General features: G+C 39.9%; 1 protein-coding gene across 1 annotated transcript in view; it reads left to right on the top strand.

Moving 5' to 3' along the window:
- The first annotated feature begins 6,598 nt into the window (after window positions 1–6,598).
- SLC25A13 (solute carrier family 25 member 13) overlaps window positions 6,599–26,247 on the top strand; it is a 101,659-nt gene continuing 82,010 nt past the window's right edge. The window contains exon 1 of the mRNA XM_058832273.1: window positions 6,599–6,737. Within this exon, the coding sequence (XP_058688256.1) occupies window positions 6,726–6,737 (12 nt within the window). The 5' untranslated portion in view covers window positions 6,599–6,725. The remainder of the gene's footprint in view (window positions 6,738–26,247) is intronic.

The raw sequence follows: 26,247 nt of genomic DNA, 5'->3' as shown, positions 1-26,247 counted from the left end.
GAGTGCTACTTTTATCTTAGGCCTGCTTGAAGCTGGATGCCAACTGACTTTTGACCATATGCATACAAAAGCAGTGTGACCAGCATTTCTTGGTAAGGAAATTAAAAACAAGTACTCCAAATAATTAGAAGTTACCATCTTCCCTAGGTAAGCACACTTGCTATCAGTGGTTCCAATCTTGTAAGTAATTAAAAACCTTTTGAACTTTTGCCTCAATCCATCTCATTTTAACAAAGCAAATACCAAAATGCTGGAATACACTGATAACAGAGAGCTGTAAATACCAAGGTAAGTGATAGTCTTCAACTTTAAGCAAAGCACTGAAACTAATAAAAAAGCTCCACTTGGTTTTAAAGGACTTTGAGCCAGACCATCTTTCTTCAGCCTGTGGAAAAAGACTAGCTCACAGTAGGACCTATGGAAATGTGTATTAATACTTAATAAATTTATCTCCATGGAAAATAAAAAAGTGGGGTTTGCCTGGAAAATGAAAGAAAACATTGAGTTTCAAGATGACCAAATGTTTATATTTTCAAACATGTAAGTTTATTGAAGCTAAGAGAAACTCAGTGTTTCATACAAAACTCTGCAGAGGTTCTGTTACTTTCTGCAAAGTTTTGGCTAATCAAAATCCATCTGTCCTCTTGCACACAATGCAAGTTCAGCATATGCAGACATTTGTACATACACTTTAAAGACCTACAAATGTCGTTAAATGATCTCTAGTCTATTCTGTGAGTAAAGTCTGATTGAAGTAGTACGTCTATTCAATGGATTTAGTAACAGATTTCAATCTATCCTGTTAGGGATAATACTTTATATTCTAGGTATTTTGGTGACTAAGGTTAACTTCATAAATAGCAAATTAATATAATGTATTAAAAATCTGATCTACTTTTGCTTTTTATTTTGCAGTGATTGACAGATTTATTATAATTTTTCCCTCTTCATAAATGCTTCAGTATTGAGATGATCTAATCCCTCTTTTGGTATTTTAACTTGGAGTTGCAATTTAGTTTAGGTAATAAATAAAATTGCAGAAAAAAAGAAGGTAATTTACCTCTTGATAAACCTCCATCTTGTTAGCTTCCATCTGTGAATAATGGCTAGTGAGTGTGCAATGTGCTTGGTACTGGTTGGATTTGGTGTATGGTGAAATAATTCTGATGGTATTGTTAGGAGCTGTCATCTGCACTTATGCAAATTTTTACTGGTCCAGAATAACAATGATTTAATGCAGCAGAACAGTTCAGCACTTGACATGCAAACACAAGTGTTAGTGGGCTTTATTTTTTTATATCCCTCTTTAAAAAAAAAACCCAAGAAAAATATAGGTAACTTGTATATCTGTAATATAATTTACATTCAGTACTTAGCTTATAAAATGTGATACTATTAGTACATGGTATGATAAATATTCTAAGCATACACAACTTGCACTAGGTAATAAAATATTCTGAGCATGTCCTAAAATGATTCTCTCATCAGAGATGGCTTGTTACCTCCACCATCAGCAGATACTGATAATTAATCAACTGAAATGAATCTTTACAGAATAAACAAATCTGTTATACATGAAGGATGATTATGTTCTTTTGGCTGTGAAGATTTTTCATAACTTATTCATGCCAATGATGTGCCTGAGTTATGAAGTATTTTTCACTTAAGAAATAAATATAGCATCTTTCATTTGTCCTGTATCCCCTCTATCTTTTGGGCTTTACCAATGTAAATCAGCACAAATCTACCACCTACACTGATTTACACCAACAGAAGAATTAACCCCCTACTCATCATCAGCAACAATATTTCTTTAGTTATTTCAGATGCATTTCTTTGCTTTGGCAAAGGATTTTCAGCTGTTTCACTTTTACAGCAATGCCTGTGTAAATGCTATTATCAGCTGTAAGACAGAATCATAGCTGTCTCCTTCCAACTTTGTGAATTCCACTCTCCTGGTAGACGTAATATGCACACTGGGAGATAGTGTTGCATTTTGAGATGGTAAAGCTGTGAAAATACACTACCATTTGTATGAATTTTTTTAATGAATTATTCATACTTCAACATGCTGCTTTCATATTCACTTTTCCTAGAACTATTTAAATGACCAGTTTGTTTTTTCATTGGCAGAAGCACTGATAGACAATGAATTCTAGACATGCACGTAAAAGTACTTGAAAATCTTGTTTTAAGAAAGGGAATAAGATCATGTTTGGCTGACCTTCCCAAAAATCACAAATAAACAACAGAGTTTAAATTAAGAATATGTGTGACTTAAAAGTACAACAGTAAAAAAGAAATATTGACAATCATTAGGCAATGTTATAAAATAACCAGAAAAACAGCAAATATATTTGAGGAAATCGTGATCTGTAGTGAATATCTTTCAAACAGAAGAATTGTGAATGATTCATTCAGAGTGAGTCATATTTTTTAGAGAAATTCTCAGGGTTAGGCCTACTGTGCAAGCACAAATTCTTGGCAAAGTCACTAAAACTGATGTGCTAACTCACATCAGCCAAACATCCTTTATTAAGAACAAAAAAAAAAAACAAACCCATAGAAAGAACAAAAAATCCACACCAAACCCTTGACCTAAGGAAGGGGATACTGCTTTGTGCCTTTCCTTAAGACTTCACTGAAGGAGAGAGGTCAATAAAGAGTTTTAAGAAACAGGAACTGCTCAGGAAAACCTCATGCTCATTTCTTTTTAACATTCAACTCTTTCCCACTAGGATTGAGGCCCCTTGGTTTTTGTGATTATCAGCTGAACTTGCAGGAAGATGTACTTGATGCCAGTTTTGTGGTAACTTAGCACATAAGAAAATATCCATGTTGCTGAACATACAATATAACACAAAAGGAGACATCTGGAATATAGTTTCTATGTTGTGAGGCAGAGAGAACGTATACTGAGGAAAACATCTCAGTAATTTGGACAGCAGCACAGATCTTGAGGGCCTTGGGTCAATCTTTGCTTTATCTCAGCCTTTCACCAAGGTAGTTAGTAATCCACATCTGTCCAGTCAGATTTTTCCAGATCCAGTCCTCTCTAGACCTCCCCAGATGCTCTCAGACCTTTCTAGATCCAAGAAGATATTTATTTGCCTTTAAGCTACATATTTCAATGCCTACATCTTACTACATTTTAGGCATCTGTCTGCTCATACAAAATCCAGAACACTGTAAGAGAAATCATAGAAACAGTAATCAAAGTAGTAATAGAAAGAGTAATGAATAAGATCCAAAATAGCCAGCGCACTGAGCTCTGCCTTACACTGTCAATAGGTAAATGTTAATTCTTTATTAGTCGTTTAGTGAGTCTAAAAAACCATGTGCCCCAGGCTGTTGGTCTCTCCAGAGTAATTGTCAATAAGCTCAGCAAAGATTGTATGTGCCTACTGAGATATGTTGCCCTGCTATACAATACCCTCGTAGTTAAAACATCAAGTAGTTAATCAGCTCTCATTCTGTCTTCTACATGAAAACTATCGGAGCCTAATTTTTCACCTCAAGGACAGTGTCCAGATACTTGGTTGTGATTTCTTTTGGGAACAAGCTACAGCTCTTCCTGCAAAACCCATCTCCTTGTGTACAAACAAAACCAAGATGTCAGAAGAGAGCACAAGGAGCTAACTCCTTCAGCTGTTTCTAATTGCAGAATGGAGCCTTGAAATTACTGTGCACTCTGTTTTGTATTACATGTAAAACACAGAAAAAAACCCCACTGGCTGGAGACACACCATGTCCTGACTTCTCTAAATAATACTTGTGTGCTTTGTGATGAAAACTGGCTCGCAACTTCACTCTCATCTCTTTACATTCTACCATATAAAAGAGTAAAGTTTCTCTCCAGTCCAGTTGATCTCAGATTCTCTTCTTCACAATGACATGTCTTTACTAGAAAGAATGAAAAATGTTCCTCCTCTCTTCCCCAGAGCAGTCTAAGGCTTTGTGGTTAAAGCATAATGAAATGAGTATGACACATGGACTCGAACCTAACCTCAGTCAACAGTGGACTTTGAAAACAAATTGATTATGTGGCTAAGGAGAGTGCTGTAGTCCACTACAATCATGTAGCTTGTCATCTAAAATGTGATCATTATTCGTCTTCACTGCCTTTTCTATGAAGATAAGGAACTTGGGCCTGCTATGCGCATGTTGGTCATGATCAGAGACCTGTGAGGCCAAACTCAGGTTTTCCTGCAAGCTTCCAGTCTTGTCAAGACCAAGCCAGTGCTGAAGGCATGCCCAGATCTTGAGGTGTCTGGAGCTCTTGAAGGATGGGAAATGAAGCAGATTTAGTCTAGATAAAGGAAAGACCATTTTTTGAAACACTGGAACAGGTTGCCCAGAGAGGTGGTAGATGTCCCATGCCTGGAAATATTCAAGACCAGGTTGGATGATGGAATGATCGCGATCCTTCTTGTTTTCTCTCTTCAGTCCACTGCTGTTTATGCTTTTGGGCCTGAAACTTGTAACAATTGTCCTTGGTGTCAAGCTAGAAAAGGAATTGTTTTGTTTACCTACTCTGTAAAGAGAGCTCACTAACATTTATTATGAAGCTCAAAACTACACAGCCAGGCGGCAGAGAATATGAAAAATATGAGAGCTAAAACTTGAGGCATCAAAAAGAGGTCAAGCGCGGTTGCATTTAGGAAGCAGTTGAATAAGACTTTCCAGGATCATCCTTTTTAGTGAAAAATCAATCCCTGAATTTCACCACCAGTCTGCTTGAAATGTAGGCAGTTTCTTGACTTGTGTTTTTCCTTGGCAATTAACTTAAGACCATGTGTCAGTATAACATGAGAATTCTAGTAATTTTCTTAGCAGTCTTAAATGGAAAAAAAATCCCATTGAAGCCAGTTTTCACAAAGATAAAGCTCAATAGGACTGACTTTCAGGCTCACATCTAAATATCCTGACTTATGAATATACACAGACTGTAGTATTTGTATTCTAAGACAATTGTTATGCTATTTCCTCTATGTAATTTTTCTCTTCTTAGTGGTATCATTAAAATAATCGAAGATTGTTTTCTATTGTTTATAAATGGACTGCTATTATCTATTCATTTATGACAAGGTGACAGTATTTACTTATCTAGTTTGCAGATAAGCACTATGTAGTCTGGTTTTTTGTGTTTATTTGAAAAAGTGGGGTTGGAGGAAGGCTCCAAGTCTGCTTTGATCTAACTGCTATTTTCTAGGTCAGGGAGTTGCAGCAAGAAGAGAAAGGTTGTGCCGTCTCACAGAACTGCTGAGCACATGCAATGAGGGGCAAGCAGAAAAGGAAGAGAATCCAGCAAGTGGGAGGATTTTACAAGAAGCTGAGACTGGGAGACTGCTGAGAAGGGGGCATATCACTCACAGGTGATGGAAGAAACTTCCAAGAGGCACAGGGGAGACTACGATTTGCTCAGACACTGGAAGTAGTTAACTTGGACTGAAAACACAAAAAATTATATTCTTAATAGATTTATAGTGGGCGAGTACAGATATGTTTATGAATCCTTACAATTTCTCTACTGTGAAGAGACATTTAAGAATCCTTATCATTCTCTCTCTAGGACAACTAATAGCAATTAAAGAGTTAATTGGTTTTGGTTTATAATGTAGTAGATCGCTCTGAGATCCTTTGTTTTTTTAGCATCTTTACAAAATTCAGTTTATGGGAAAGCACTGAAATATCTACCTCAGAGCTATGACTAACTTGATACATCATTATTAACTTGAAAACTTGCCCTGGAGCTGTTCTTGTAAGCAACCTTTTAGTTACACGCACGTGGCAAGTTCCCTGTCTCCACTACCGAACCCAGCCTATTCTAAATTCCCCCCCGAAGCCCCGGGACGAGCCGGAGCGGGCACTGGCAGCCTGGCGATTGCTCCGGAGGCAGCCACAGGCCCGCATGGCAAATGCTGCAGTGCCGAACGTGCCCGGGCAGGCTGCCCTCGGCAGTGTGCGAACCGCCTGTGAGGCTGAGCCTGCCGCACTTGTGCTCCTCTTGGGTACAGCCCTGGACTGCGACGGGGGCTGCTTGTGTGTCGTCCTCATGCTGACTTAGAAACTAGCACGCCATTGTTTGGTTGAAGGCACAGCTCGTTCAAGGGATACCCCATGGGGATGCTGCAACTGCATTAATCGTCCCTCGAACAGCAGCCTGGCTTGAGGGGAGGGAAACTGTCCTACGCTGGGTAGGACAGCAGGGTTTGATGTGACGGTGTTGGCAGCCTTCCGCTGCTCGCCCCGGTGTCCTCCGAACACGCCGGGGGCATTCGCCGGGGTCAGCAGTGCGAGTCCCCAACTGGGGACATGGTCACCGTCTCCAGCGGGCGGAGAGGCTGCGGGGCCCCCAAGAGCTCGGACTCCCCGTGCGCCCGCTGGGCCACCAGCCGTAGCGGTGGAGGAACCAGGATGGCAGCTGGGCCCTTCACAGGGACGAGGCGGTGCTCGCTCCGCAACGCCGGCGTTCCGCTGGTGCCCGAGGCCGCCTCGCCGGCGCCCGGAGCGGAACCCGCGGGCAGCTCCGGACCGTGCCCGGCGATCACGGGGCCGCGGCGGGGCCGGGCGGGGGCGGCGCCCCGTCCTTGCCTGTGAGAGCGAGCGGTGACGGCCGGCGCTGGCGGGCTGGTGCGCAGGCGGGGAAGCTGCGTGCCGCGGTCGGAAGGGAGGGGAGCGGAGGAAGGGAAGGGACGGGAAGGGGTGGCCGCGCCGGGCACAGCATGGCTGCCAAGGTAAGGCACCGCCGCCGGCGGGCGGGCAGGCGGCGGGCGGCGGCGGGGAAGGGGCCGCGGCGTGGCGGTTGCCAGGTTTGACCTCGGGCCTGTCCTTGACGAAACCCCACGGTGGCGCCTCCTCCTCCTCCTCGCGGCTCGGCGGCCGCTCGCCGCCGGCCCGGGGGAGCGGGGGGTGGGCAGCGGGCGGCCCCCCGGCCGGTGGGGCCGGGTGCCAGCGCGGCGAGGATCCGCAGCTGCCCGCGCCGGGAGCAGCGGGCCTGCGCTCCCCTTGCGATGCATCATCGGTGTGAATGACACTGCACGGCGCCTCCCGCGGCCGGTGCCGCTGCCGGTGCCGATGTCGCTCTCCCCGGAGAGGCCCCGCACTGCCCCGCCGGGCACCCGTGCCCTGGCCTGGCCTTGGCTCTGCCAACCGCGTTTGGGCCCAGTAGTGCCTCAGTGAGAGCCCCGCCGTGCATCTTCTTACACAATGTGCGGATGCATAAAGATGCACCTACACACGATATGCATGCGGACACACACACCTCTGTGGACGAGAGGATGCAGCGGGTTCGCGGCGCAGGGCCCGGAGTGGGCACAGATCTTGGCCCTGTCCTGCTTGCAGGCCTTAGCGCGATAGTCCCTTTTTGCTTTTCCCCCCATTTTCTCCATGTACCTTTTTTTATCTTCTGCTTTCACATCTGGTTATAATTTCCAACCATTTTTACTTCTCAGTGCTTTCCTGTCAGGTGGATACCTGCTATTTAGGCTTTTTTGCTGATCAGAAGGATAAACAAATGGATAAAGTTTGTTTAATCGCCTAATAATATACTCCCATCCCAGAAATAATATACTCCCATCCCAGCCATTAGCTGGATCAAGGCCATATCTAAAGGGAGATAAAATTAGATGTAGTGTTGGTGTTTCAAAACTTAATACTTTCATTAGATTTCATATTTGAATACTGACACTTCAAAAAGAAATTACTCTGTGTTCTTTTATTGAAGTCAGTGATGAAACTTACATTGAGGAAACATCAGGAAACAAACCTTCCCCAACAACTCAAAGCAGCACATAGCTCAGTATGGCTGGAGTTGTGTGCTCCTTTATTTCAGCTAGTGTATAACAGAGATGCTTTGGTCAGCACCTTTTTCAATAAGAACTTAGGTTATCTGAACTGAATGCTGTTTTAGTGGATAGAGCAATATTTGATTCCTCTTTGCTAGTGTATATAAAATAATCATGCCCAAATGTTCACTATTTGTAAATCTCAGCTGACCTATCTAGCCTTTTGATTTTGATTTTTTTAGAAAATTTTTGATTGCCCACTGATCCATACACACGTCAACTACATCTTACCAAACTATTGGTGTTTAAAGACTTAAAAGTCTCCTATTCTCTGGCGTTTTGAACCTTTTACTTATTTTCTCTTCTCCAAGCAGTGGTTTGTAATCTGCCATCCATTTGAACCTATGCTAGGCACATATACTTAAAAATACTATCTGTGTAGTTAGTGTTTGTCTAACCAGGTACACACACGTGCTCCATGCTACGCATTTGTGTGGTGTCCTTTTTCTTTAAACTGGATTTCTTACACTGCCCAGATCCCAAAAGCTACACAAGCAAATGTTGGGAAGATTCATCACTTTAGGAGATACTTAATTGAATATTGTATATTATGTATTAATATGTCAGGTTACATCAGGCTTGGGAGAGACATACCCAATAAAAAGAATAATGGCTTAACTGTCATGTCATAAGCATTCTTTGTGTATTGCAAGGCAGAGATGTAATTCTTTGTACCCCAGGGTATACAGTCCTCACATAGCTTCAAAGGAAGGCTTCTGGTCTGTAAGCCTAAACACGTTCTGAGAGATTTATGTTAAAAACAAACAAACAAGCTAGAACTGTGAGCAGCTAGAATGGATTAATTACATTACTTTGTGAGACTTCAGGGGGGTTTTTGTCTTCTTCAGTTGAAAAAGTTAAACACAGGTGAATTTCTATTTATATTGTGGTCAATAGCAAAATGTGAGTAGCATTTTGTACTCTGAGGGCAACACCTGAGCTGAGGTTCTGCAAGCACACATATGAATAACTTTGCCATGAAAGAGCTTCTAGGCCTGAAGTTATTCACGTGTGCTTGCAGGCATGGGCCTTGATTTGTGTTCTAACTTCCTCACTGATGCATCTCAGTAATGTTTGCCTTTTTCACCTCAGCCAAACAATGGACTGGTGAGTTAAATGCTTTTTCTAAAATTTCTTTACTACTTTTTCCTTGCCAGTATCCTGCATGACTGCTTCCTTTGATTTTTTCATTATACCCTTTTAGGCATATGAGTCTTTGGGATTGAATGTAATTGGTCTTTGCTTGCAAGAATTCAGATGTTGAAATTTTAAGCGGACTTTAGGAATTCAGTCTTTCAGAAGGAAAACCCAAATGGGATACTATTAAGGCTGCATAGTTAAGCACTCAGGTATCAAGAGATTGGCACTACAGCCCTGTTTAATTTCCTTTGTTTTATGTAGCTCAATGTTTGCAACTTATACAACATTTTAAACAATGTATGTTACACATCGGTGTCTTTTCTTAAACTTTGAAAACATTTTCTGAAACTGTTTTGGGAAAACCCTGCTGTAAATTATATTCACACAAATTTTCAGTAAAAACCAGAGGTGAGATTTTCCAGTAGATTTTTACCCCATTTGTAACTAAATTACCTCCCTAGGACTGTCTTCTTTTTTTGCATTGTGCAAAAAAAGAGGCCCTGTAGAACATTTTTATGGTAATGCAGGTACAAAGCACTAATGTTTTACATAGTGTGTCCTGCTTATTTCTTCATTTTGAGTGTTTAACTATGCAATCACAATGTTGTTTTTCTGCCCTTTAGCCAGATAGTTCTAAAGAGAATTTACGTAGTCTAGCTAATGTCCCTTGCTGTTCACCTGGTGTGTATTTTACAGCAAAATTAAATGTTTGTGTTGAGTGAATGTCAGTTACCCTTGATCCCTATTCTGCTACAAGTTCTGGGCATAGTTGTTGTCTCATGCATGTGCAAAGTGTGATTTGTCTTTTTAAAGTTCTACTGCTTGGTAAAGTAAAAACATATTTTCAGTGTGAGGTTTTAAGGTATGTCTCAATGAGACTTCTTTCTGTAGTTGATTCTGCCTTTGCTACTTTGTCTGTTCAACTTAAGGTCGGAAGTTGATATTTATAATGGGAGTTAGTGTATATAATATTTTTTAACTTTATATTTCATAACCACTAAGTTACATCCAAAACAGTTAAAAATTGCATTAATGAAAATTCAGAACTCAAATAATTTTGATAGATAAATCAAAGCCTAGAAAACTGTAAAAACAGTGCCTTAGCATGGAAGCACTTGAACATCATTAAACTTTATCTTTGCTATGGTTAGCATGTGAATAAACTTCAGTAATTGTATGAACTGCATAACAAGGATACAGGAGTTGATTTTTAAATACTGTGGAATATCTCTGTTTCTAATGTAATTGTTTTTTTGTGTGTTGTGTGTCACCTTTTATCCATTGGACTCGTACTGGTTGCCCGTACTCCCCAGAATGTATGAGTTACTTTAAAATTTTTGTCTTATGAGCAAAGTGAACACAAACATTGCATGCTAAAAAAGCTAGTTGTAAAATGACTGTTCAAGTGAAGGCATGAACCTTACATCAGTACCCAATGGGACTGCTTGCATGCTTAATTTTAAGTGCATGTGTAAGTCTTTTGAAGATCAAATTCATGACTGTCAGAACCACATCAATAATGTAACAAAAAGAGATTTGTTGCTAACTTATGTGACAATATTTGGGATAGTTCTAATGCAAGGTAAAGAAAATTGATTATGCAATTTTCATGTATTTAACTTTTTTTTAATTCTCTTTTCTCTTGTGTTTTTCTGAAACTGTTTATTATGTAAGCTGTGTCAGTGGAGATGAATGTTGTTTCTGGTTACTGCCACGTCTACCTCTAAAATCCTAAACCTTGTCACATCAAAAATAGTTAGTCCCCAGGCACAGGCTCCTTGTATGTCTTGGTGTTACTATCGTCAGACATCTCACACTGAACACCCCAGTCCTGCAAGATGTATCACCTCAGTTGTATTAACTGGACTTCTGTGAGGCATTGATACCACTGGCCTTGCCTCTGCAAACCTTTTTGTCTGCAGAAGTGATCCAGTGCCTGCCCTGGGTAATGTGAATTAGTGAGGTTTGGGTAAGCAGTGGTTGAAATGCAGGCACAATGGCAATGCAATTCTAAATAAATGTGATTGCAAAAAACGCCAAAACTATTAGATGCTGACACAACCATGCCACTTTGATTATTTTGCTGCCATGCGCACCTAGTGTGTCCCTTTGGGCATCATACAGCTCCATTTGGCCTCTTTGTTCAGCTCCTTCTCCCCCGCTCGTCTCTCCTGTGCTAGCAGTAGCGTGGAGTGTGCCTGGGAACAGATTAAATTTGCTCTTCTTGCCCTCAATCGTGCCATTCTTCCCTTCCTCCAGCAAAATGGAAGAGAAGAATTGCATGGCATTGGACATGGATTTGTTGGGCCCTCAAAAAAGAAGAGGTGAGGGATTCTGGCATCATGATGGGCTCCTGTGTCCATGAAAGGAGTGGAGTCCATTGTGGACAGGCTCCAGCCACTCAGTGAGGTCAGTTGGAGGGGAAAGTGGTTGGTGAGTAAGGAGAGAGAAATCTGTTTCCCTGAAGCACCACTGAATTTATCTGCTATAGATTTAATAGTGCTATGGCACTTAATGGTACCATGGTAATTTTTTGGATGTGATAGCACTGTGTAATGTCCACAGGGAAAGTCCTGTTGCTAGTCTGTACAGGTCCAGCAGTACTTGCTCATGCATAGTTATATTTTGGATCTGTGCAGAAATACGTAAATTCTTAAACACTGTATGTATCATAAGACTCTTCTTTCCACTTTCCCCTCAGAAAAAGCCATGTATTTATGCTGCTTATGACTTATTACTTCATCTTGATTTCTTGAGAGACCAGAATTTACCTGATGGAGGGACATTGAATTTGTATGAGTGCTGATAACTTCAGACCTTTTCGAAGTACAAAGTAGCATGACTGATGACTGCAGCCGAAAGGAGGAGAAATGAAGTAATTTACTCCACTGTCCAGCCTGTCATAGTTTGTGTTTAGTTTCATTTGGTTTCTTTTACTGCATAAATGGTTGCTTATGATGCGTACCCTCAGGAGAACTGGTTGAGTCCTAGTCTCAGGACTCACAGGATGCTACAGGGCCCACTAACAAGAATAATCCCAGGAGAGACTCATAGAGCAACTCTGCTGTGGAAAATGTCCATACAGCTCTCTTCTGCAGTGAACGCTGAGTTATCCTGAAAAGAAGCTTTATTACAGTGGATTTTTTCTCTCAATTGAGTTCACCTATGTCTTTGTACTACGATTTCCTCTGTGACCCCATCTTTCCTTGTCAGAGCAAGGTGGGGGCAAGAGGAGGTGGTGGAAGAGGTTGCTTTTTGTCTTCAATATGTTAGGTACTGATGGCATCACATGTTGCCACTGCCAGTGGTTTTTGAAAGTTTTTGAAGCTTGCTCCTTTCCATTATAGTATTCCTGTAAGAGGAGTTGCAGGGTGACTTTGCTTCATGTACAGCCTAGGAGAGAGCTACTGGACCCAGCAGTTATGTGTATACCTTGTCTTTTGTGATGCCTGCTGGAAAGTATTTAAAGTTACCTGGATTTTATCACATTGGGAAATAATTTGCTCTTTCTATGCAGCTTTGTGTCTCAGGAGGCTAGAGAAGCTCTTCCAAATGTGTCTCAAACTGCATGTTAAAGGCACTCCTGCTGGAGCTGTAATGTAGACAAGCTTACAGCTCTGAGTGATAACAATGTGTCTTCTGACCAGCTTGTTTAGGCCTATATCTATTTTATTTGTCTATGTTGTCCAAGGAGTATGACAAGGAGGTATGTGATACTGTATTTTCTGGAAGATGGCATGAACGTTCTGCTGAATTTTAGCTTCATTTTTGCTTTTGATCTATGGAATTGCCTCTGCTTTGGCTGTAGAATGGCTTTACCATACTGAATAGAGCCTGTGTGTGTATGGTGCCAAATCTAAACTTGCATAAGGCCTCTAGGTACTACTTGACTCTGCTGATCATGCTGTTTTGCTTTAGCTACAACATAATCTTCAGGAACAGAGCAACTGATGTTTTATGGTGCTAGATAACTACGGCTAGTAAAATGTAAGGCTGCATATTTTCAGGTGCATTCTCTTTCTGGAAAGTATCTGTATCTCAGTCATTTGCAGAGAGACAAAGAGGTCCTTATAAAAATACTCTATATTCAATTGCTTTGGAATAAAGCAATTTCAGCTGAAGCTGTGTTAAAACACTTAAAGAAACACTGTATATGCATTTTTCATAAGCTTTAAAAATAGTGTTGTGCTATTTACAAGATCTTAGAAACAGGCAATTGCAATTACATTCTTTACCAAAAATGTTACTTGACCTGAACAAAATCTGGTGTGTTAAAGGATGAAATTGCTCACAAGGAATGGGTTGTTGGCATTTTTCTTTTCCTCTGAAGAGGAAATAAAGAAACATTTGAGAGAGGGAGTGGCAATGCGACTGCATGTACACCAAACTATGTGCATTTAGAGAAGAAACAGAAGAGATGTCGCAAGACTAATCACATTCCTCTTGTTGGATAAATATGAGATCCCTAAACATCAGCTGCTGGATTCATATATTTATGATGTCTTGCATGCCTAGGCAGCCTGCAGGAAGTGTTTTTAGCTGACCAGTATGGTCACTCTTCGAGCCTCCTTGGAGATCTGCCTTACACTCTGGCCATGTGAAAACCAATTTAGAAAAAGATGACTTTTTGGTGTTCTTTAGATTGACATCTCCATGCTTAACTTTTTTACCCACTCGACTTTGGAATTAAGAAACCTACCAAAGGTGTCAGGAATTGGTACCAAAACAGCCAGTGTGGTGACTAGGGAGCATTTAAGGCAGCCGGTTGGAAATGAAGGAATAGGGATGAAGAAAAGGAAGGTCCCTGGAGGATCTTTAAAGAAGCAAGTTTGCACTTCTGTTTCAGGCAGGGCCACTGCACTGTGCTGTTGTAATGCAACAGAAGGACCGGGGGCAAGAGTTGTGGGCCAGAACCTGATTCAGTTTCTAGCAATTAGGGTACCTAGCTGGGAGGGGGGAAGATTTGGATTCTCTGTTGCCAGCAGTGTTGATGCATTTTGCATGAATGATGCCTCCAGCTACCGCAGTTTTAGAGGGTTGCTGCCTGGCGCTTACTGCCAATATACATTAGACTTGTTGCTTGTGTGGTTGCTGGGTGCCTGGTCTGCGTCTGAAATGTCTATACATGCTCAAATCAGGGCTGTGGCAGTCCTGGATGTGCACCTTGGTGAAACTTCTGGAATCCTAAAACCTTAAATTGCATGTGGCTTTCTGCTTGTAGGAATGGAATGGTTTTTGCATCATGCTGTGACTGGAGGTAGTGGAGTGTGCTAATGGATCAGCCCCTCAGAGGCTGAGCAAAATGGAGTTTGCAAATACACAAACACGCATTTTATTTGTAGACAGTGCAGTGAGATGAGCAGACTTGTGCCCGCACAGCAAGAGCTTTTAAAAATACTTCTAAAATGGTAGTGTCATCACTACTTCTATAGCTTTGGGGTCTTACTGGCTCTTTTTTGAAAGCCGAGGCTAGACCAGATCTCTGGGACTGGTTCTTTGCCTTCCTGATACTGGGTTGATTGTTCTCTGCTCTGATGCCAGGGCTGGACTTGCTGTAGCTGTTCTGTTGGTTGGGTTGATGTGGAGAGGTATCTGTTTCTTGAACTGCCAAGTCACTGCAGTTTTTAAAAGCTGATGGTAGCTGTGAAGTTGTGATTTCACTAAATAATCATTCTGTGACAATACTAGGGTAGTGTAATGTGTGAGGGTGAATTGGAGTGCACAGCTGATTGGGCAAAAAATGACACAATTTTTTTTTCTTTTTTAGTACATATAAATTGGTTTTGTTTGCATCAGATCAGATCAGTTCCCTAATACGGTTCACAGCAAAGCAGCTTAAAGAGTTATGTGGATGGCACTGAACACAAATACCTTAAGCTGGAAACCTGCAAAGGTAGTTTAGTGTGACCACTCTAGGACTATTTACTGCTGTGCATTTACAGATACTTTTGTGTTTTCTGCTGCTCAGCAGAGAAACGAGAAGGCAGGGTTTTTTACTTTTGTTAAGTGGTTTGTCTGTTGTCAGTCATTGTTCATGTTGCGATAGCCATAGAGGTTGTAGGGATTTTTCCCTAAAGGTAGGAGGTGTGGCACAAGGATGCAGCCATGCAGATGTAACTGTAATATTGCATAGGCAGAATTGTGAGATTTGTCATAGAACTAATTGGTCAACTAATTACCCACTAGTTATTTACATGCCAGTGGGCAAAAATTTAAATTGAAAGAAGTAAAAAATGGAACATCAAGAAAGCTTTGTCATAATTTTTCTTTTAAATATTTATACTCAACTCTTTTAAAGTATTTTGTCCCATTTTCTCTATATAGTCTAATACCTGGACTGATGGGAATGTTTTTAAAAGGAGTTTTCTGAGTAAGCAGAAATAAAAAATGGTTTCTACTGTTGCGTTCCTTTTGTTTTTTTCAAAAGATGTGTCTTTGATTGGCTTACTTATGTATTCAAAAGTGACCTGATTTTGCTGTAGCAGGAGTAACTGCCACTTGCTTTAGGCAAGTTTGTGGTTGGTTTTGCCTTGATTAGCCTAGCTGGTCCCTACATGTTTTTCTAACAGTGCTGATCAGCCTTAGCTCAACACCACACACAGAAGATGACTGCGGCTTTAGTCTGTAGGAGTAAGGCAGCTGGTGAAATTCCAACTCTGAGAAATGAGATCCTAACTCCCGAAATTTGGGAAATTAAAGGAGGGTGACTTTGACGACGGATGCTGAAGATGAAGGAACCTTGAGTGCCATGCAGTAATCTGTTTTATTTTCATTTGATTGGTAGTTTTTGAATAATTGATATACATGTGAATTGTTAAGCACTATGTCATTTTATGAATTATCCATATGAAAATGTATAAAGGTCAAAATGAAAAATGAAGCTACAGAGAGGTTTCATGCATTTGTGGTTTAGGTTACTGTTACTTTATGACTTATGACCTCTACATGCCCTTGGTCTTGCTCCCTACCAGCCAGTCCGTGTTAGCATCAATAATACTGGTTTATCCCTTCAGCAGAAGACCCATCTCAAAGGTTCTGGACCAGAGCTAGAGGAAGGGTACTGTGGGAACAGACATCTGAGACCTTTCCTGGCATTTGTGTTTGTGTTGTTTTGTTTTGGTTTTTTTGCTGGTTGGTTTGGTTTGGTTTGGTTTGATTTTTTTACCCAGATATAATATTTGGAAAACTTAGGCAATCTAAGTAATAAATAGTACTACCACAACTTGTGATTTTTCTAGTTACTCTAAAATGTTTCCATTCTTAAGTGACAAATTTTCTTTACTCTGCACACCTCTGCAGTCTTTTCACATTTTTGGCATTCATGCTGTTAATATTTTAGGTGGCTGTGATTGCAATGGATAGAACAGATAACCTCTCTTGAGACTGCTAGTTCTCGCTCCACAAACTGTCCTTGTGGCAGGTGAACACTTCCCAACCCTATTCACGCTGTTTGCATTATTACTGGTTCTTTTTGATGAAAACCAGGTACAAATAATGGAAAACTATGTTAACACTGCATTTTATTGCATATGATTGGAATAATGAAATTTGATGTAATGTGGAGAGAAACACGGTCGTATATTTATTCAGACCTGTAAGATTACATTTTTGTGACCTGTGGTGCTTTGCAGAAAGCTAAGACTGTACTCCAGCACTTCGTGGTTATCCAGGACAGGATTGTTTGGCAGCAAAACAGACTGATCAGGGAGGCAAATAGTTAATGATGTGTTGTAATTTGAAGAAGAATCCTTTAGAAACTGAGCATTTTAAAGCTCAATAAATGCTTTTTGACCAGCATATATTATCTAATAGAAGCTGCCAGAATACAGAATTAAATTCACCTGCTAAGGTCCATGTTTTGGTGAGCTGGCAATAATAGTCCTAGAGTTGTAGTTATCTGTAGAACTATTGTTAGATTATGTTGAGATTAGCCACAAATTATATAGCTGGAACTTGATTGTGTCTTCTTTTCAAAACAGAAATATCAAAGCAGTTTTACTTGAAGGGAATTAGCATTACACTTAAAGGGCGCAGTCTTTACACTGTTTTCCATTCTTCAGGTCCCACTGTGAATCAATCCCATGTGAAGATAATGTATCCTGCAACTCTTAATGTCTAGGTTTATTTTAAAAATTTCATCAGTTTAAAAATTCCAAGGCTTTTAAAGGCTATTTTTGCAATTATGGGTATGTATCACAAGAGTAATACATGTGCTTTTTACAGCTATGATTGTTATGGCCTTGATGATTAGGGTAATTGAAGGATTGCAATGAGTAAACTTAATTTCAAAGCTAGAATATGGAAGAAGATGTTGTGTAGCTAGATGACCATAGTTTTAGCCAGCTTTATAAATGCGTAGAAGCAGAGTTTGTTTTCCCTCCTCCTTTACAAGAGGAGACTGAGGGGACACCTCATCACACTATACAACTTCCATGTGAGGGGAAGGGGAGGAGCAGACCTGATCTCTTTACTCTGGTGACCAGTGACAGGACCCGAGGGAAGGACCTGAAATTGTGTCAGGGGAAGTTCAGGTTGGATATTAGGAAAAGGTGCTTCATCCAGAGGGTGGTTGGGCAGTGGAACAGGCTCCCCAGGGAAGTGTCACAGCACCAAGCCTGACAGAGTTTAAGAAGCATTTGGACAATGCCCTCAGGCTTGTGCTGTGACTCTTGGGGATGGTCCTGTGCAGGGACAGGGATTGGATTTGATGATCTTTGTGTGTCCCTTCCAACTCAGCATATTCTGTGATTCAGATGTTTTTGTGTAATTAGTATTCTATAGTATCAAAACCATGGCTGTTGAACTAAACAGCTGTTGAACAAATCTAAGATACCATTCCTGAGCAGTTGTGGAACTGCACGGGGAGGGAGGTGTGGGGAATCAAAGTCTGAGTACTTCCTGTAGAGTTGAACAAATTTTTTAGACTGAAAACTTTAAGAAAAGGATGAGAACAGAGATTTTATACATTTGAATTTTGCTTGTTGTTTCCCCAATAGAGTTTATTCTTTCTCTGTGTTTGTGACACTGTCATCTTGCTTTGTATTTCCTTTGTAATTGAAATTGATTTACTGGAATTCAGATGGTTATGTAGAATGACATTGACCAGAGATTTTTCCAGCTCCATGCACTGTTTTGTATTTACGTTTTCACATTTTTCAGTTTCTGTAGGTGAATACTACCTGATCTTTATTCGCTGAGGATTTAAAAATGTTCTTTCCTGGAGCCAAGCTTCATTTCTATCTGACAAGATAAGTTTAAACTTAATAGGAAATGGAAGGTTCAGAGAAGGTTCTGTGGCAGGTTGGAGTCTTTTTTTAGAAATGGCTTTGCAAGGAGATGAGAAAAAAATAAGTAGCATTCGCTGTGCTTTGTTTTTCATTCTGACATTGTGTACAGGGAAAAATGCCTGGAGATTTCAGAATATGGAAGGGCACACATTTTTCTACCTTCCTCCTGATGATGTTTGCCCACTGCTTAGAAATGCACTTAGCCAACAGGGGAGGATGCTTTCACAAGGATGATCCTAAACCAAATGCCAATCATTCAGCTAGCAGAAGGAAGAAATTCTAATTGTCTTTATATTTTAGTTGCTGTTTCTTATCCCAACTTCCCTGAACTCTCTCAGTCAGTAGAATCATCATTTTGGGGGCTTTTGGGTTTTTGCCTCAGACAATGGATATTTAATTCTAGAAAGTTACCAAAAGTGCCCACGTCATCAAAGTAAAGCAGTGAATTAGAGTATTTTTAAAGGAATAAATTAAAGCAAATTATTCAGTGTTGGAGTAGCTTGAGCAGCTTATGACTACATCTTTCGTCAAAGGTTGATGGGTGTTAATCAAAATGCAGGTAAGATCTCCAAAACACGAAAGGCCATCAGCAGGATCATGACACAAGGACTCTATGTCTGTGTATGCAACTCTGGCTTAAAGGTCTGTGTTCAAATGCATAGACACATGGTTTCCTATACTGAGAAATAAAACCTTCTGTCTTACTGCCTCTTAGTAGTGTGTGTTTATGGTGTGGCTTTGATTTTTTTTTTTTTTTTTTTTTTTTCTTGGAGTTCTTTTACATCAGGTGCTCTCTACATCTGCTTAGTCAAGTCTGGGGTCTGGTGTGTGCTCTTAGTGTGGGAGAGAGACTGGGATGTTGCTTTGCATCAGTAGCAGGGCAGGAGTCTCCCTACTTAAAAGAGTTAATTGAACGATACATTCTGCAATAGCAGTCATGTGTTATCATCTGTCCTTTGTTATGTGACTTTCCTGTCATGTCTGTCCATTGCATGACCTGATATGTAGGTCTTATTTTAGGATAGAAGAGGTCTGCAAATTAGTATTACTGAATAAAAACAGCAGACTTCATTGCTGTTGTCATTTTTCTGTGCTTTGGAAATACAACCTATTTCCAGTCTTCCCTGTATCCTTGGCTACTAAAACCTCTTGGTCACGTATTTTATTATTGTAGTTCTTTATCATGTTTGACAACTACTATTTGATGAAACATCACTGATTTAACAGATCTTTGACAGAAGAAACCTTTAAGTGAGGCACTGAGTATGAAAAGCCATTAGAAAAACATGGTATGTAAAAATACTGTGTCTGCCTGATTCCTTCTCTCAGCCCATTGTGCAGTCTGAATCTGACTAGAGAAATCTTCACGTGTTTAGGAGAAGAAATTTTTGAATAATTTCACATTTCCATTAAAATAGTTTTTGTCACTGACATCAAGTCAGCCTTCCTCCTTCCTGTCACTTCACCTGTCTAAGATTGCTTGCCATTGTGTGTCAGTCTAACTGGAAACTACTTTCTAAAGATCATTAATTAGTCCCATGTTGATGCTGTTCAAAAGGAAGAAAAACATGGCAACAACAAACTTTATACAATTGCTTTTACTCTGTTCACAGACCTAGATCAGCCACTTGGTCTGAATCTTTTCTGACAAGATTAACAGGTGTGAAGCAGCAGGTTCAGTCTTTACTGCCTTGTGAAGATTATACTACAGAAATTTTGAGCCTGTTTTATCTCCGTAAAGAAAATATTGGTCTGAAACTCTCAATGATTATAAAACTCTGGCAATTTGCTTTTGGTTTTCCATTACACGCAACCTATAGATTCAGTATCTCAGGTATGAGAATAACCCAAACCAGAATACTTAATTCTCAAGTGTGCAAGCATTCAAATACTGTATAATTGAAATGGCACTTGATAGGTCCTTATTCTGTGTGCCTTTGACAAGTTAAAGATAATAAACCAGCATTTTCCCTTTTCCTGTGGATGTGTGGGGAAAGAAGGAAGTAAAGAGTCCACTGAACTCTTGAAAATGATGGAAATACCTTAGCAAAATGTGCACAGAAAGACTTGTTTTTAGAGTCTTATTTGGGATGGTGAACTTGCTATTCTGAGTTCATTTGGTGATGTCAGGGTGCTGACATCAACCTGAGTGTCCTAGGAATGAAATGGAAGAGCTCCTGGTTACTGAGACATCAAAAGAAAAGTGCTGGGTTTTCTCTAGTGTCTTAAACACCACTCTATGTTTCTTAATCTGGTATTTTTAGAGTTTAGTTTGACTGCAATGCCCTTAAAGCAAATGGAAATGCTTTTCTTGGAAAAAAAAAAAAGTGGTTTGATGCTGTTTTCCCATCTGTTAAAAATGCTTTCCTGAAAGTAATTTTAAGGATTTTATCTTTAAATTCCCATCTTTATATCAAAATGTTCAGTTTGACATCATCATAGTTATTTCCACTGCAACCAAGTGATCTCACAAAAACATTCAGAGGGCAATGCAGCAAAAGTAAATGTAATGTTTTAATGGAACAGTTACTGCTTTATGCAAATATCTATGATAAAATAGACTCACAGATGAGAAGCCAAAATCATTCAAGCTAAAATCAGAATAGTTTATAATTAAAATGCTGAAAATGTTTCTGCAGTTTCTTAAGGACATGAGATTTTAATTATTGTTGTCAGGTATCTTACAATTTAGGTGAATTATGGAGTTATTGTGAACTCTTTAACAATTTTGACTGAGGTGTGGCAAGTCAATGGCAGATAAACTCTTAGGATTACAATGACAGCATTGCATAAACAATATAGGTCTTCACTGGATTATTTTATATTCCCATATGAAACTGTAAGTTTTTTTCCAAGTACCCTCTTTGATAGCTTTGCCTTTCAGTTCAGCTCTTTAGCGAGAACGAAGGTCACATAACCACAGTGTCCTGTGGCAACTGTGTAATCTGCTAATATTTAAACATTAAGCAGTTGTTTGTTGTTAATATTGAAGGTAGGAATTGTGAAATAAAATGTTAAACTGCCTTTACTTTGTACTCCCTGTCTTCAGGGAGATTATGTAATAAGTTTAAACGAAAACCCATATGGTGCTAGTTGAACAAACAGTGATACCCTTGTTTACAGGCAAAAGAGAGTGTGTTTGCAAACACATATTTTGACATATGTATTTTGAGATGAGAGGTAAAAATATTTAAGGGAGAGAGATACTTTGTTAATATGAAAGTCCAGGTTTTCATAGTCAGAGGCTGATTAGCATGTTTATGTGAGAAAGGTGGATAGTTACTGTGACTCAGCTTTCCAAGACCGTGGCCATGCTTCCCATGACCCAATATGCCACTGTGTTGAGTGCTGTTGGGATTTAAAAAAGGAAAACAAATAACACGCTTGTTTTGTTTCAAATAGGAAAGTATTACTTTTTGCTCAAGTATGTGGTGGAATGCTCCTGTTATTTTTGTTAGCTATGGGGAAGGATTCCTGACCACAGGACTTCAGCTTTTCTTTGAGTCTCACCATTTATTGCCTTTTAATAATTTTACTTGGTGTATGTGATTATAATTTTACTTGTTTCCCTTGTGCAGGTAGCATTTGTTCTTTTTAAGGTTGTGGATTGTATCCATGCACACATAAGGATTCATGCCCACTCCCACACCCTTCCCAGTTCTCTCAGCTGCTGAGGTGTAGCATTTTGAATAGAGCTGAATAGATGGGATTGATTATAAATAGGATCTTGAAAAATGAAGTTCTGTCTTCAAAGAAGAAAACACAACACTGAAACAAAACACATTTACCTGTCAGTTATTCCTACATAATTCCTGTCATGCAATTATTAGTCAAGACATGTAATGTATAGGAACTTTTCTCCAGCACATTTCCTTTACTTGCTCATTCACAAGCATGAAGTCACAAATTACAGATTACTCTAGCAACAACTTAAGATGCTGCCTATAAACTCTCCACAAGTTTATGGCGACTGCACATAAGTAAATTACACAATTTTTTGTTATTATAGAATTAGTAGTTATTTAAGAGCAGATCATTCTGGTTATGATGCCCCTATATGGCACTGCTCCAGGTCTGCTTTCTTCAGAAGACAGTAGAATTTTGTTTATTACTGCAAACAATCTTGCTCACTCACTGGGACCTTGCATTGACATCTGGGAGAGAAAATTATGCAGAAACCTTTTTTAATGTTGTTCAGGGAGTCTGTTCTTGCTATTCTTGCTTCTGTAATTCATGAGGGTGTCAGATAAAGCATGGAATGCCTCTTTTTAGGTCTCTGTGTGTACTGTATGATAACAGGTGCAGTTGAAGACTCTGAAGAAGTTCCCTGAGAGTGCAGCATTATACCATTGTTTTGAAACTTTGGATTGTGACTTTACTTGGTGGAAGCACCTCTTTAGGCTGTTAAAGCTGCTTTGTGCTATGTCAGGGAAGAGTGGGTGTTTGCACGGTAGTTGGGGTCTGAAGCTTGAAGCTAGGCAAAACCAGGAGTGATTGCTTCCATTAAGCTGTGAATTGTTGGGAACCTTGAGCACAGTGAGAATGGGTACCTTGGAGATGCTTGTAACTTTTGCGTTGCATTCAGAGATGGATCTCTCAGAGGTCACTGTTGCTCTGTGCAGCTGTGAGACAATGCTTCCTGAAGGTGCTACCTCCTGAGAACCATGGTGTTAAACGGCCTTTTGTCTTTCCACCTCCCCATTGCTTTATCCTGGTTCAAAAACATATTTTATGCTAGTAACAGTAAGTGCCAGGTAAGATTCATGCTGCCCTAATAATCTGCCAATTCTCCCTTACAATTTTTGAATGATAACAGTATCATTCATTATTTTCACTGTCTGCTTTTTTCAGAAACTGCTTTCAATCCTGCAGTTGTTACACCAGAGAATTTTCCTATCCTTTGCTTCTTTGGGTGAAATTAATGTTTTTTCTGCTAGATGTAAGCCTCTAGAAGACAAATTGCTGGAACTGGGGTGACTGCTTTTGAAAGCTGAACATGAGACAGTTGATGTCTTGAACTTCTGGTCAATGCACTGGTTATATGCACTGGTTACAGTAGCATTGTTGTTGTAAAAAAACATGACTTGGGAGAATCAAAAGGAAAAGTCTGTAATCTGGGCTGAGGTAGCCACCAAATATGTTTTATCAGGTTCATAATTCTTAGATATGCCCCTGTTTCTGAAAAATGTAAGGAAGCGAAGCAGAGAGCAGAGTAGCAGCATTAACATCTATAATCTCAGCCATCTAGGGTGAGCAGGAAAAAATACCCATGACTGGATGAAAATGTCGCTTGACCATTCTAAGCAGCTCCTTTGAAGAATAAACTTTTTTATTGAAGGACCCCTTATAGAACTTACGCAGAATTATTACATTCTTCAAGTGAATGGTGAGCTCTGGTTTGCTGAGATGCATAGGAACATGTTAACATTGCATAATGGCCATCACAACGTAGCTGGCTTGTTTATCTTTGGATCACTATCCTAAAGATCATCTGAGTAAAAGTGTGTTGTAGAAGAGCTATGAGACAATAGGGAATATTATTTTGAGGTTGAAGTTACAGTCACAGTGTGGTAGTACTTTATGATGGATAGGTAGAGCAGTTGGAGAACTGGGCTTTTTCTGGTGGTAGCATGAAAAGTGAAAGAAACTTCTGTTTTTAACAAAGTTTTGGTTTTCAGGTTCAGTTTCTTACTGTGGTGTAGTGCATCGATTTTTGTAGCAGGAAGGACAGAAATTGTATCCTTGTCCTAGTCTGGAGGCTCACTACAAATAGTCCAGTTTGTTCCTAACTCCATTTTCTGATAAGTGCTTAAAGTTTGGAGTGGTTTGTGTTGACCACAGTATGATGCTTTTTCCTTTAGCTAAATGATTTTGCTGAGCAATGGCAATGCCTAGCTATTTTAACCTTTGTATTGGGGTAGTTTTATTGTCCTATTTTTCAGGTCTTTAAATACAAAAATTGTAGAAGTACACAGTCTAATGCATTTTTATGTAGCATCAATTAGCTAACCTTGGAAATTCTTGTAGTAGTTTTTCCTAAGATATGTACTACTCCCACCTTGGTTTCTGTACCTACTTGGAAGTATTGGGCAAACTGGACAAGGATTTTCCTGTATGTATATGCTTAGTAACTGTGTGTTGGTCCCTAATCAGTTTGTGTGCAAAAATACTATGACTCATTGGGAATCTCCTTGTGTGAAAACCATCTTATGAACAAGCCATCTGCATTTGTTCTGGGACTTCGAAAATAGGATCAGAGCTCGAAAGTAATTGCACAATAAAATAGGTTTGTTAGCTTTGATGCGCTTGTGGGAAGTGAGGTTTCCACCTCCCATGGTGCAGAAGACTAGGAATTGCCCAGACATTTATAACTATGATAGAGTGAAGATGGATGTGAATAATTTTGCCTGAGATATGCTGTCTTTGTTAGCTAACAAATTCCTTTTGCTTCACCAGTGTGTTGGGTAGACTCAGCACAACTGTCTAGTTTCAATAGTGTTTATTTTGTATCTCTTCATGCTGAACCAGTCCGTAGGATATGAAAAATCCTACAGAATATTGTTGATTGTTGTTAATAGCATTAATCTTAGCTTTGCTAGATGTTATTAGACAAAGGAATGCAGTAACTGCTGCTTAGCATAGGGTTAGACTTTTGCAAAGTGTAGTTGTAATGTTTGACTGTGAGGATCAGAACTGTTTTTGGAAAAGAAAGGATTTTGTCTCAAGGCTCGCTGTGCTCACACTGATCAGACTGGATGTACCTACCTGCTTGGTAGTTACCAACTTCTCTTGCAATTCTTGTTACCCCAAGCCTTTGGGTAGATACGTCAAATGCCATCTGATCTGTATTTTCTAGTTGAGAAGGTTTTTGATCTGTATTCAGTGCCAGTTCTCCTTGCAGTTGTCTCATTCTCTGCTTGGTGAGCTGGTCCACATCTTGCTTGAAATCTTCCTTTTAATGTCAAGTTCTGCGTAGTTCACTTTCCATTGTAGCTCACAGTCAAGTTCTTTTGCTGCAGGAGGAATGGCAGTTCTTTTGTTGAGGTGAGAATATGCATGTTGGACTAACAGAAAATGCTTATTGAGGCAGCTGAAACAGGAGACGGTGCCCTGCACAGATGCTGATCCAGAACAGTTGTAATTTTGGATATGGGTATGACGATGGAAAGTGACCAAGCAGAGTTGCTATGTTAGAAGAATGATTATATATGTTTATGGTAGTATTAGTCTAAATATGGAAGAAAGATAATTATCGTCTACATAAACAGGTTAGTTGTATTAAAAACTGGTGTGTCATTCTAGCATAATACTTAAACAGTATTAATGAGTTTCTGGTCTGAATTCAAACTTGGCCAGTAACTGTGCTTTAACTGGTTTCCGATATTCCAGTCACTCATTTAAACAAGAATGTAAGGTCAAACCCCAGTCTGATCTCCTTTGGAGTTGCACATTTGAAGTGTATATGTATACTTTTAGCCAGAAGGAAACATTACGATGATCTAATCTGACCTCTTACATAAACTGGGCCACATGTGTTTGAGTCTTACAGGTGGACTCAATAACTTGTGATGAAACTAAAGAATCCCCCTACAAGACATAAGGTTTCAATTTTAATTTGAGGTCTTTTAGTGGTACAAAATACATTGCATTCTTTAGTTGCATTTAGGAATGGATGAACTTCTGAAAAATAACCTTAATTTTAACACAAGTTGCAAGAGATTGTGATTACTTGTTGAGCCTTTCATCCAACATCTTTCCTCTGTATGTGTCTGTAGATTGTCTTCTCTAGATCTAGCCAGACTGAGCTCACCACTCTCAGCCCTGCCACAGCTCTGGCTCTCTGCTTGGAGAAGGACTGCAGTCCAGCATCTTACCTGCTCATTGTCAGGACATTTTAAAGATACTGAGGTGTAGAGGGGCAACCTTACCTCTGTCAACTTTTTTCCTTCACATCTGAGTTCTATTCACATTAA

This window comes from Poecile atricapillus, chromosome 2 (assembly GCF_030490865.1).
Source record: "Poecile atricapillus isolate bPoeAtr1 chromosome 2, bPoeAtr1.hap1, whole genome shotgun sequence".
NCBI lineage: Eukaryota > Metazoa > Chordata > Aves > Passeriformes > Paridae > Poecile > Poecile atricapillus.
The sequence above is the reverse complement of the archived record's forward strand: the minus strand, read 5'-3'. Positions and strand labels throughout refer to the sequence as shown.